Below are 14143 nucleotides of genomic sequence, written 5' to 3' on the forward strand. Positions count from 1 at the left end.
GCGTCTCTGTATGACTGTGAGCATTAATGGTTGTCTGTCTCCTCGTGCTCTGCGATTGGCTGTGCCCAGCTTCTGGCCCGAAGTCAGCTGCGATAGGCTCCAGCACACACTAGTGAGGATAAGGTGGTTCAGAAAATGAATGAATGAATGAATGAACAACAGTGCAATCTTGATTTTCTTCCACTAATTTACACCAAACCCCCTCAACGTATTTAACAAAATGTATTAACACTATTATGATTTAGGGTGGATTGAAAATTGATGCACTGAGTGCAGTAGAACTATTGCATCTTGGACATCTATAACAAACTAAGCTTTGTTAAAATGGGTCGAAAATTGCTGATTTTAATGGCCTACGCTTCATTGACTGTAATATTGTAAAATTATGGCAGATAACACCGGGGCAAAATGGAAGACAATTGACAACGTATCTTCCTGATAACTCACATTGCACAGCGGACATCTAGGTTTCTATTTGTGATCTAGTGAAGATTGCTGTGCCATAAAGAAAAAATGGCGTCGGTTTCGGAAATGTACGATGTAGGCTGGGAAGGTAAGGAAATTGCATGGTATCACAACATTTGATATTTTAGATTCTGCCAGAATTGTGGTGCGGTTTGAATAAGACGATCGTTTACTGATTTTACTAAAGTTAGAACAAACCAAGAGATCTAGCTCGCCGCTAGTAATATCAAGGCTAGCTTTAGCGTCACAATCCACAAAATAATAGGTAAATGACAGTTGATTTTACGTAAATGTTTTTTAAATGTGTTTGATGAGTTCATTTTAAAGTTAAGAAACAAAAAAATACAACAGTTTATGTCTTGCATGACTCATTTCAAGCGTAAGTCAAGTGTATACGAGATAGATTTGCACTATTCACTAGTAATGTCATGTGAAGTTATACAGATAAAATATAGAAAACGGCATTGCCACGCAAACAGATACGGTTGAGGAATTTCTCGTAGAAATTTATATTCGACCTTGTTACATTCCCTCAAAGTAGATAACAAATTGAAAGCATGTTTACCAATTGCCTCTTGGAGTTTCTTGGTTTAATTTATGCACCGTATCTGCAGAGATGCGAGACAAGTTGCGCAAATGGAGAGAGGACAACTGCAGAAACAGCGAACAAATAGTGGATGTTGGCGAAGAGCTCATCTGTGAACATTCATCTAAACTGGGAGATGACAGTAAGTGCACTTTCCACGGCAACACACATAACAGAACAAACAAATTTAGATTAATTTGGATTAATATATACAGACACACTCAAGCATACGTTTAATTTAACTTTACACAAAACGTTATTCTAATTTAGCTTTAATTTTTTTTTACCATTGTGACTCCACCCGGACATCCAGCGAGAGTTTTTAAAAGGAACGAATCAAGAGTTGTTTGTTTTTGCCTTCCCTTCAAAATATCTAGGGAAAACGAATGAATGAAAGTATTTGGACAGCTTATCCTAATAAGGGTCACAAAGGATGCTGTATTCGATTTGAGTCAAATGTGGGCACCAGGCAGACTTTTCAACCAGCCTACCATGCATCATTTGGGCCAGACCTATGAGGGATGTCTTGACACTGATTTATTGACTTGCGCTCAATACGATCTTTCTGTAGTTGTTTTGCTGATGCCTAAATGATGCCGATATTTTTAGACGAGTAAAAAAATAATGCAAAATGTAGCATCTCTTTGTATTAAAGTCAAGACAAGCACTTTTTTTTTTACAAATTTTACATAATTCTGATCATTGATTTCTTAAAAGAAGTATATATAGACAGATATATTTGCTTCTTTTTTTTTTACCGCTGCCAAAAAGCACAAATGTACTAAAACATGTAACTATTAGGTCTGATCTTGTGACCAAATCCAATATCGTCCAACACTCCAAAAATAGTCAAATTGGATGCTGTACTGATTATAGGATCAAGAAATCACAAAGACTAATTTGACCTCCGCATCTTGTTACTGGCCAGCTAGAAGTTAATTTTTGTACTTGACTATTAATCAACCAATATGGGTATTTCCCTGACCGATACCGCTTCTTAGTACTTTCAGGAGGATAACCGATATTTCGAGCCAATATTCAGCGATAGAGCGCGCATGAGAGAATGCGAGCATTTTATTTTATTTTTATGGTGGTAAGGCAACAGATGGTTAACGGGGTTAAATTTGTGTTGGTGCTGGTGTGTGTGTGTATTAATTATCAATTGCAGCAAATTATAGCATAGCAGTCGCAACAACATCTAAACCCTCGACTTCATGAGCAGCTCATCGTTTATGTTGGAGCCTAGTGAGAGGAGAAGCGTGCCTGAATCTGAGTGGAAAAATCCAGTTTTAAATTGATTTCTTCATATCGGCCAGGTGAATTAAATAAAGGCCAATACGATACACATCAAATGTCCAATTACCGGCCCACATAATCGGCCCGACTAATTATTGGTCGATCACTTCACTTGACTTGGGAGTGTGCATGTGTTTCTGAATTTTTGCACACATTGCGCACAGCAGTGCATTTTGATTTTAAAATATAGCATAAAAATGTAATGATTCTATGTTTCGGTTTACCTTCCACTGTAGCTACCTGCTTACTTTCGGCTGTTTCCTACTATACAATCTTGCCTATTGATAAACATGCAAAAAAAATTGGGCAATATACTGCAACTATTATTTGGTGGTTATGCAGCCTTAAACAAAACTAACCTAACCAACTTAATCTGAAAATGAGTTATTGTGTTTTTTGAACCTAAAACTTTCAGGAAAAACAAATGGATGAAACAGAACAATGCAAAAATAAATTGTGACTTATGATTTACATATTTTCTTGTACCAACTAGGAGAGTGGAATATCGTCCAATATTTTTCCTTTTGTTTTTGTTTCTCTTCTGCCCAGTATGGATCATTTATGAGCAAGTGATGATTGCAGCGTTGGACTGCAGTCGGGATGACTTGGCTCTGGTAAGATTGATGGTCCATTTTCTTTTTTACACACGCAAGAACTTCAGAAGCAACCACTTTCTTTCAAGGCTATTCCAAGTTACAGAATCATCATTGCAATGTGTGTAAATGCAGTTCGTATTTGTATAGATATGTAAATCCTGTCATTGGTGTGTTTTCAGAGGGTTGGAACGAATTAATTTGTTTTCAATTTATTTCAATGGGAAATGTTCGCTCGAGTTACGAAAACCTCGACATACGAGCTCAGTCTCGGAACGGATTACAATCGTATGTCGAGGTACCACTGTACTTGGACAGTAGGCTCACGTAACTGAGCAATCTAGATAAAAAATACCCAGCATATATTTTGGGTATTTTAGGTTGGACAGTGTCTTATGAAAACAAAATGAGCCAAAATCTGCAAATTACACTTTTTTTCCTGTGCCTGAATGGAGCATAAAATAGTTTAGTTGATCCCGCCAACTATAATTGGTGTTTCTTGTCTGCCCGCATCCTTGCAGACCTGTCTACAGGAACTGAGGAAGCAGTTTCCTGATAGCCACAGAGTGAAGCGATTATCGGGCATGAGGTTGGAAGCTTTGGAAAGGTAAGCATGAAGCACCAATTTCTAGAAAAGGGGTGTCAACAACTAAGTTTTTGTGATTTGAGTATACAATGGGATTTGAAATCAGAAGCATTTGACAGATTGTGACACAATAGTTTGAGTGTGCATATGTTCAGAAATGATTTTTGTTCGATCGCTCCACATTAATTTACTGAACTGGGTAATGCATAAAGAGCTTTGACACTGGTTAGCCCTTGAGTCGGAGTTAGGGATTCCCTGGAAGTACGTGGTCAGATCCCACTGTTATTCTCAGGATCCTTCAATCTCTGGTTTTGGTCCTAGTACAAATTATTGTATCTTAGGGAAGAAAATGTTTACGTCACTTTACTTGTTTTCCTTTGTCATTTTTAAACACCTTGTAGAATAACGTCAGTCTTCTGTATTCAGTAACCTTAACACATTAGTCAGTTCGTGTTAATAAGTCTACACTTAAAGTCAACCCTAACCCATTATTCCAAAAACGCCCCCGTCCTTCGAAATCAGTGAGTGGCCTGCTTCCCAATGTCATTGGAAATATTCCAAAGTGTGGCTGAGTAATAACGTGAGTGTGACAGAGGCAGCTGCTCTGGACTTGAAGCTTTTCAGTGCTAATGGAAAACAGTTGCTTCTTTCTGTTGTAGAATGGGTGTTGGTATACTGTCTGATCACTTAATGGACACTGACTTTGACAGTTAAAACATTCATTGATAACATTTGAAAAGGTTAAAAAAAAAAATAAAAACGACACAATTGCCATATGCCAGATGACGTACAAAAGATAATACCAAATCACATTCTATTTTAGTTTGTCAAATCAGGTGTATACATGTTATCTAAAACACCTTTTGGCTTTTAGTCAATTATGTCCACCAATTTTACGTACCTAAGTTGGTATGTCATGTGACATCAAGGGCCAAGATGCAAACAGTCAACTAAACAATATTCCAACGAAGTAATGTGTTATGGTTTAAAGATGAACGGGCTACAATCGTACAAATATAATATTCAAAAGAAAGAGCTTTGTTTGGATGGAATTCGTGACTCATTGTGAAATGATACCAGACTCTCACAACGTTGGTCGTGTAACCTGCAACCTAAACTTAAATGAGTGTTTATTTCGTCCTTAAGACCACCACTGATTACTGTATAGCCTTGCTGTAATCATAGAAATATGCATTTTGCTGTATACAGAAACTCGATTCTCCCAAAACTCTTTGATTTCCACACCACCTAATTTTACAAGATTGAAAGTGGATTGTGTAAAAACTTGAGATTCTATTTTCTTTTTTTCTGAAGGTATGATGAGGCCAACAAGCATTATGATGCCATTCTTCAAGATGACCCCACAAATACGGTAAGACTTTTTCAACCAGGGTTCCATGGCATCCTGATTTGTATTAAAAGAGCATTATCACTGGTGCCAAAAAATGGTACTACAACTAGTAGGATAAAAATATTGAGACCTTGCCATGCTCTCTGCCCCTTCAAGTTGCCAGTTAAACATGTTGCCAAAAAATAATCATGCTTTGTTAACACATCAATGTTGCATATGAATCATAAAAATCAGCGGCTAACAAGTTGCAGAAGTTACCCATGAGCATGTGACCATACAGCATGTGTACTTTACAAACATGCAAAAAATGAATGAACATATATTAACAGCATTAAACAGTAAAAGTTTTTGGATTTCTAAATTCAGTTTTAGATTTGTGCTTTGCATCGTAAAACTACGTTTACGCCACTTTGAGTACTAACCAAATTAAAGCTCTGAAATGGAGTATGCAAGGGGAAAAAATCATTATAAAGCCAAAAAAAGAAAACAATATGGTCAGTATACAAACATTAGCCATGGCAACCTTTTAAAAGAAATAGAAAAAAAGAAAATAAATAAGATAATCACAATGGTTGACTACGTAGCATTTCTTGATGGTGAAAACAAGGAGCACTACATAACATCTTTTTCAATAAAAGGCAACTGTTGATGGCATTTCCACCAAACTCCAGAGGGTACAAGTGTAGGTCAAACAAATGAGAAGCAAACTACTCATTTGCTGGAGGAAAAGGAAGAACAAGGTGGACTTTGCCCAGAAAGTACAGTGACAAACCTCAAAATTCCTATTTTTAAATCATGTTCTATTCATGCTGGGAAATCCAATGACAGGGAATTTGGGGAATTCCGGAGGTCTCTTTGCAAAAGGAAATGGTCATCTATTTTGCAGGACACTAGTACCACCCAAATGAACGCTGTCTCTCAGTCTCATGTTTGGATGGAACAAGGCTTCAGTTCTCAAATTTTAACTGCAGACCTCTTCTTACACAATTTTATTATTGAATTGGGAGTAGTGATGGAGGGTGCTGCAGAAAGTCATCAGCCATTAGCCAACTCTATTGCTGTAAGACTATCACAAACAAAATATCCTACAGGTTCAGGAGTCAGCTGTGGATAGCCCTGAGAAATGACCGAAAATTGGTGACCACGAAGAAGACTTGCAAAGCATGCAGCATACAAAACAGAGATTGGAAAGTGAGCTGTTGTAATTACAGGCTGTGGAGTAGATATGGTACCCATTAACCAAAGTTGTTGAATAGACATTAAAATTTTCAAGGTTTTTTTCTTTTTACCACGACAGTATCCAATTAAAAAATCAAAAACAAACAAACAAATATTTTTCAAAAAATGATAAAGACCTTATCCATTCCATGGCATTTTATCATGTTTTAACAGCAACGACCTGGAAAAATCCTTATCATGCCTATCAACCATGGCCAATTGGTCCCCTTATTAATGATTTCAATTCCCCTTATTAAGTGATAATGAGCCGTACACCACCAATATTTACTTACATAGGGCACACTTAAAAGTCAAAAATTTTCCCCAAAGAGGACATAGTGCCCAATATTTTTTGGCTGCACCGAAACAAAACTTCCCACCAGGTTGCGAGGATGTTTTGTTTTCCAATCAGTTGCGAGAAAATGTGGTACTAACTGTGATGCCCTTGCAGGTCCATGTCCCAGCTCAATAAGTGGATTCCTTTTGATAGCATGTTAGGAAAAAGTCCAAATTTATAGCCCCAAGACATTGCTCACACATTGTCCCAATGGTTTTGGCAATGTGGAAAGTGAGGAAGCTCCCCTCAATCAAGTAGAAGTCCATAAATAAAGTCAGGTATGGCAAGGCAGTGTACTTCGAATGGAGCAGCAGCTTCTTGTTAAGTTTTTCACGCGCATTGGGGATGCAAACAAATGAAAAGGTCAGAACAGTGTTAGTGATCATTTGCAATTTTGATAAATGAGTCTTATCTTTCTAGGTCTATTCATCATCAAAATGAAGTAGCAAGCATTTTTCAGCTCATGTAAATTGGACAAGTACAGTTTTAGATCCAGCAAGTGCCAGAAGGAAGCCTTGCTTTTGGGATTTGGCCATTGTGGCATTTCCCCAAATGGTTCTGTCATGACTCACTACGTCATCGTTGGCTGTGGGCTCATTTGTTAACATTGCCACTATCTCCTGTAATGTATTCACTTCTTCATTTAAAAACTCCATTACTGGATTAAATGCACTTCACTATATCAAACTGTTTTTGTGGTTGTTCTCATTGTGGTTGTTTTAATACACCAATTGATGATCAGACTCGGTCATTGTGAAATATTAAGGATTCTATGCAAAGATAGAATGAAATGTGGGTGTTGTTTATTTTCTTGTCTGCAGGCTGCCAGGAAACGCAAAATCTCAATATTGAAGGCCCAGGGAAAGAGTCTTGAAGCTATCCGGGAACTCAATGAGTATTTAGAGCAGTAAGTCACTTCCCTTCTCACCACATTAGCTTGCTATACGGAATCAGCCAGGTTGTGAATAGCAAATTTCTGCAAGTATTTTTGCCAAATAATGAAAAGAAATATATCGTACATTAAAATGCCACATATTTTACGAATTGTTTTTCATATCCCAGAGTACTAATTTGTTTTTCGGACTAGAATATGTGACTAGATTTCTTGAAAACAAATGACAGCACTTTCAATATGACTTGGGGCTCCTTCATCTTGCTGTCTTGAGTGCAGTTGAAAGACCCTTTCATACTGGGGTGCATAGGAGTTTGAATCACCAATGATACAACATTAATTATTTTTGCTTACATTACAAAATCTTGCATGATTCCATTTTGATTTGATTCAAGAGTCACTTATTTGAGTGTTTTTTTTACTTATTAACACAGCCAGTTTTAGCTAATTTCACTGATCTTTGTTTTCACAGGTTTGTGGGGGACCAGGAAGCATGGCATGAGTTGTCAGAACTCTACATAAATGAACATGAGTAAGTACTTTTGCGTTATGCTAAAAATATTGAGATGTTCACAAATTCTAGTGGAATTGTAGAGTCGAGTCACTATTTGGCTGCGTATGGAGCCCAAGCACGTTTGTGCATCTTTCAGAAATGTGAATTTGACATGTATCGGAACTCGATACCAATGCTGGATCAGATTCTTCCCATCACTAATGCTAGGATGCTTTGATCAAAGTTAAAGGCTGCTGTTTCTTAAATCAGGCATCAATGTTTGAGGTCCAAGGAGGCCAACTATTCTGTTTTGCCATATTTATTCACGAACATTTTCCATGTATTCTTGTAATACAGTTGTTGGAGTGCCTGTTAGCTTTTGTGAACACACCATCATTGCCCCTTACTTGAGAGAGATTTTTTTCTTCTTCAAAGGAAACCCACAATCTGATTACAGATCCTAAATTAATGAAAATGTAAAAAATTCCCGGACTGGCGGTGAGTGGTTAGTGCGTCAGCCTCACAGGTCTAGGGTCCCGGGTTCGAATCCAGGTTGGTTCACCTGTGTGGAGTTTGCATGTTCTCGCTGGGCCTGCGTGGATTCTCTCTGGGGACGCCAGTTTCCTCCCACACTCCCCAAACAGGCATAATAGGCTTATTGGACACTATAAATTGCCCGTAGGTATGAGTGTGAGTGGTTGTCTGTTTCCTTGTGCCCTGCGATCAGCTGGTCTCCGATTAAGGATAGGCCCCAGCAACCCACACAAAAAATAGTACAGTAGTATTGCTGATACTGTCGCAACAGACAAAAAAACTGATATTGCAGGTGTTTGTGAGCACCCATGGAATGTTGGCCAGTGATGTTGAGATGAAATTTCTTGGAAAGAATTGAAAAGGTAGGAGTCTGGCCATGTTACAAGGTTCTTGTTGGGGCTAATGGAAGAGACCCTGTTGCAAGCCAGCACCACTATTTGCTCACATCTGAAAGTCTTTATGGAGAGGAAGTGGTAATTGTAAGCAGCTCCCAACTTTCTGAGCCCTCTGATCTCTTTTCTTGTGCAACCCCCTCCCTCTGTCTATTTCTTCCATTCTCTGTCCCCACCATCCTTTCCCTCCTATGCTGTTAATCTTTCAGCCAGTTACTATTGCAGGGTTTTGTGGTAGTTAAAGGTGGGCGGTAAATTGTAGGACTTGTTTTCACCCTATAATGTAAAGCATTGCCATAATTATAGTTTCTCAGTAACGTGTTGTCATTTATAATGATTTTATTATTTTAATTTATTAGAGTCATTGTTGTTCATGAAACAAAAATTCAACTCACATGCCAATGTATACTTTGTGTTGCTCACCACAGTTAACCAAGGAAAGATTCCCAGTGAGAAAGGTGCAATGACAGTGCTGAATCAGATTATCTTAGTTTTTAGGGACAATGCCTTGCTAAAGGAATTGTCAAACTAAAATTTCTCCACGTAATATTTTTTGTATTTTTTTTGGTACAATTTTAAAGTTTTGCAAGTTTTGACACAATGAGTTTGACAGGGACGTATTGGTATTTAGGGAAAATTTGTGAAATGTGTAGTGTTTTTAAATGATTAGGAAAAACATTTTGGCCTGATTTGTAATATATGAATGTGAGTGTAGGTGTGCATGTGTGTGTATGTGTATGTATGTATGTATGCATGTTTATCTATTTCAAGCTGGCAGCATTTATCAGTGGTGATGGAACATTTGCACATAGTGTGAAGTAAATGCTAACACTTTCATGTGAGCGTGTTGAATGCTGTAACAGCTAAACTTAACGGCCCCCGGAAAGTTCAGGCGAGGATGACCTTGGCTCATCCGAGACGCAAGTGTGCCAGGGACCCACCGTTAGCAGCACTCCTGTTGTGCTATCTCAAGCCTGCTGGCTCCAGACCTCTGGGCTCAAGGGTTGGCAATGTCACCCAAATTGAAGCCACAAAGCTACGTATATAGTGCAAGTTGACAGCCATTGCTTTAGAAGGAGCAAGCAGGGCAATGTTTTATGACAATGTATATACCTTTTACTTTAGCCCAGTTTTCTAGAAACACCATTAGGAATCACATCACCTGTTAGACTGAAAGAGACTGAGTGGGCATTTTGAAAATCCAGAAGCTTACGGCTTGATTATTTTCCTTGTTTTTCACAGCTATGGAAAAGCTGCATTTTGTCTTGAGGAGCTGATGATGACCAATCCCCACAATCACTTGTATTGTGAGCAATATGCAGAGGTAGGTAACACTGGTTATTAGGCATCAAAGTGAAATAAATATTAAGATCAAAACAGAACAATCATTACAGAAAACAGCAATATATATGTATAGATAAAATATAAATAAATAATGTGTGTGTATTGTATAGAATCTCTCTCGATTATTTTTCATTACTTGTACTTACTACTACTCTGCTCAGCTTAATGTGTTGTTTTATTCCTAACAGGTCAAGTACACTCAGGGAGGCTTGGAAAACCTGGAGTTGTCTAGAAAGTATTTTGCCCAGGCTCTAAGGCTGAACAACAGAAACATGAGAGCATTGTTTGGGCTCTATATGGTGAGTAGCAAGAGAAAATAGAAAAACTGCCCACTAGGTGTGTCAAGTACTGCAAACCAATATATCCAGTGTATTTTGTTTTAGTGGGGAATAAGGCTGTCAGACAGGTCATCATATTGCTGACTCAGATGGTGAACTCAAGCCTCAAGCATTGGAAAGTCCATCCCCACTGGAGCTCTTTAAATAATACCCCCTTGTTGGAAAGTTTTTATTTTTTTATGAGGGTGACTTAAATAAATATTGTAGACATGGGCTAAAAGAAGGTGCAAGAATTGCTGGAAAACGGTTTCTTCCAGGTGCTTACATTGATAGTAGTGTTAGCGCGCATGGACATTTTTGCTATTGCAAATGCATCATGTGAAAGTGAGAGCTGACATAAGAACACAAACGAGAAGGGTGCATGGAATTAGAGGTGTGGAGGGGAAGCAGTTTTAACACAGAAAGCCCTTCTGTTTTCCATGTGGAGCACTGGCATTCTTCATATAATCCAAACAATTTAAAACAGCATACCTCTGATACTCCTCAGAAGGCTGAGAAACATGAGGTACAGAGTTGGGATAAATGGAGACATTCGCTTCCTATAACATTTATATTTGCCTGGAGAAAAAGCAGACCTTATAAGATTTCCTGACAAGTCATCCGGCAACACTTCAGTCTGAACGAAGTCCTTCAGGTGATCTTTTGTAGTACATCTACAGTTTTGTTCAGTGTGTTTTATCACCTAGTCTTGCAGGTCCAGATCTCGACAGGTGCAAGATTGTTGGTCACCAGGTTGCACAAACTTTGACAGTTCTACGGACAAACTGTTACCATTGACCACAATTGGTCTGCGGCTACGTTATTTGCGACACAAGTGGGGATTCCCGACCATAATAGTGCCCTTTGTCATGCAGCTTGACATCATCTAAATTGTGGTTGTGTTAAGTTTAAAAAAAAAAAAAAATAGATGCCTCACCATTTTATGGGAAAATGCCATGTCGATTGGTTTGTTGTTACAATTTTAGAATTCTGGTAGGGTGAGTCTTAAAATGCATACAGGGGAAGTCCTCTTGGTGTGCTGCGTAGAAATGGTGGCAGGAACATGGAATAGACATAGCTTTTGTGGTTTGGAGGAGAGCCATTAGGTCATGCAGAGATCATGATTCACATGTTCCCTAGTACAAAGTATTTTGTGGCAAGATATTTTGCACATGAAGTTATTTCATTTCTCTGAAGATATTGTGCCTCAGATATTAGGTCCCTATGAACTAATGTTTGACACATGAAGCATTTAAACACTAGATCAATTACTTGGTGTTGACATTTTTTCCCCTCTCAACAAAGGCATCCATTTTTTTTTTCTTGTTGTTTTGCTTTTTACTTTGCCATTCTGTTAGTCTTATGAATGCGGAAGATGTAAGAAATATATTCACCCTATTGTGATACAACACATTCATTCTCTTCTTTGCCTTTGCACTCTTTTAGTCTGCAAGTCACATAGCTGCCAGCCCAAAGGTTAGTGCCAAAGTGAAAAAGGATAACATGAAGTATGCTGCCTGGGCTGCCAATCAAATAAATAGAGCTTATAAGGTCAGTGACATGAACATTATCTTCATTATATGCATTATTATTGATTCATGTCCTTTTCAGATGTTTTCAATTCTGATGTTTTGGCCCAGAAAATGTTTTTACTTGTTACAGCATCACCACTAATCACATGGTTTCAGTTGTTAGTTTTTGGCTCTTTGCTTTCAAGGAATATGTTTACTAAATGCACTAGCCTTTACACATCCATTTTACCAACAGTGAATACAATGTTTTTAAAATAATTTGCAAGGCCATTTGACTACATCCACTAATGTCAATTTTCATTTCCATGTAATTTTCAAATTAGCTGTTACTAGCAAATTGGGGGAGATTTCCTCCATGGTAATTGATTGCAGATGAACACAAAAGTTTATTTGGTGTGCCAAAATATTCTTGTTTTCCTGTAGTTTTACAATCACCTCAAATGATTTCAAAACGCAATACTAGTACTCTAATGCTTCTATAAAATTTAAGAGACAATATATTGCAGTAGCAGAGCTGCCAATTCCCTGAGTTTACTCCGGACAAGTAATGCAAACTTAGGGACTCCTGACAACCTCCCTAAACTCCGTAAATCCTAAAAAAAATGTCAGTTACATTTTTTTTAAGCAACTATTTCAGAAAAGTACCAAATTTCCAATTTAAGTGCCTCAAAATTCACACCATCACTACGGCTTCCAACATCTTGATTCAACTGCACTTTAAATCGGATTAATTCGGTCGCACGAGTGCATTGTGAATCATCTGAGTTACAAGTATTATTAAGGCTGACTAAACCACCAGTCTTTTTGTTTTGAAACAAATCCAAAAGGACCTAAAATTGCACATTGCACAAGTGTGGGCGAGGAACCAGCTGAAAAACCTAAGAAATTATACTTTGTGCACTTATTAGGCTCTACTTTTTCAATAGTCGGCAAAAACACAATATTTCAATTAATGTAAAAACACAATAATAACTGTTTGATTTAAATTGTCCTGTTTTTATTTATTTATTTTACATTTATTTAGATTTCACATGCACTCCGGATGAAAACATAACGCTCCGAGCGAACTCCTTATCTTTGTGGTTTCTCTGGCACCTTCTCATACTTACAGCTGGCTGGTCGTGGGTCCAAGGAGAACAAGTGCTCTGTTAAGGCAGTGGAGGAGATGCTGGAATCCATGCAGATAACTATGTCCTAGACCTTCCTGCTTCCTCCGATGGGTGACCACACACACTTGGAACCATATGGCAGCTGTAACAGCCCTATGACCTGAAGTGAAACTTAACCTAGCAAGGGTTTGTTTTCTTTTGTTCCCTTTCAAGTTGGGGTCTGGTAATTGGCTGAATTTTTTATCGGCAATGACCGAATGCCGCTTCCTCTAAAATGAAAACATTTGTCCTTGGATCTGATAACTAACATTCTTTAATATATTTTACATTTACTTGTCTTGAGCGAGGGAGCAACAATAATGTACACAATAAGGTAAGATGTACAGTAAATGCTATTTATCGCGACATTCGAGACTTGTTTGCACTGATGAATATCTAAGAAAACTTGCCTTTTTGTCAAAACTAATAATGTCTTAATAAAAGTTTAACTGATTATAGATTTGTTTGGTGGTTTAGTTGTTAAGTTTTTTGTTTGTCTCGATTAATTGAAATTTTTTTCCAAGGGTGAGCCACATTGATAATTACTTAACCCAAACGTGTTCTGTACTGCAGCAGGATTTAGAATTTTTCTTTGTATATTAATTTCCCAATTTTCTCTTTGCAGTTATCCAAGGCAGCAACTTCATCAACGTTTGAACATTGTAGAATGTTTCTTGATGTTTTCCTTTGAGAGAATCATCCATAGTGAATTGGAAAGGAGAACAAAAACAAAGTTTTAGGTGCGGCTTTACACACAACAGTCTAGCAAAATAATCTTCAATCTTAACCTGTCACTCAAACATCCATGTTCTGTTTATGTGTGTCCGAGTTTCTGTTTATTATATATTTGAAATATGGTACCTTTACTCGCAAAATTAATTTGTTCCGGAATGGTTTCATGAACATTAAACATAAACTAGCATTTTACATGTAAATGCCCTAATCACTTCCAAAGTTCCCAATAATACCCAGTAAACCGTTTAAAAAAACCAAAACAAACGAGACGTTCATACAGAGGGAGCACCATAATGGAATTTTGGATTGTTAGATAATTTACCG

The 14143-nt window shown here is 37.7% G+C and overlaps 1 protein-coding gene across 1 annotated transcript; it reads left to right on the forward strand.

Moving 5' to 3' along the window:
- Positions 1-449: 449 nt before the first annotated feature.
- On the forward strand, positions 450-13538 carry emc2 (ER membrane protein complex subunit 2). The gene is made up of 11 exons (XM_077721818.1): positions 450-553; positions 1080-1193; positions 2897-2961; positions 3462-3547; positions 4841-4898; positions 7254-7339; positions 7797-7856; positions 9986-10067; positions 10276-10386; positions 11851-11955; positions 13048-13538. The coding sequence occupies exons 1-11, from the start codon at positions 514-516 to the stop codon at positions 13132-13134; spliced, it is 894 nt and encodes a 297-aa protein (XP_077577944.1). The 5' UTR covers positions 450-513; the 3' UTR covers positions 13135-13538.
- Positions 13539-14143: the final 605 nt, after the last annotated feature.

Source organism: Stigmatopora nigra, chromosome 7, assembly GCF_051989575.1.
Source record: "Stigmatopora nigra isolate UIUO_SnigA chromosome 7, RoL_Snig_1.1, whole genome shotgun sequence".
In the NCBI taxonomy this organism is placed as follows: domain Eukaryota; kingdom Metazoa; phylum Chordata; class Actinopteri; order Syngnathiformes; family Syngnathidae; genus Stigmatopora; species Stigmatopora nigra.

Excerpts from the sequence above, each read along its gene's own strand:
- emc2 (XM_077721818.1), top strand. The coding sequence starts at position 514 with ATGGCGTCGGTTTCGGAAATGTACGATGTAGGCTGGGAAG. Across the intron at positions 7,340-7,796 it reads CTCAATGAGTATTTAGAGCA|GTTTGTGGGGGACCAGGAAG; the intron begins GTAAGTCACTTC and ends TTGTTTTCACAG. Across the intron at positions 10,387-11,850 it reads CATTGTTTGGGCTCTATATG|TCTGCAAGTCACATAGCTGC; the intron begins GTGAGTAGCAAG and ends GCACTCTTTTAG.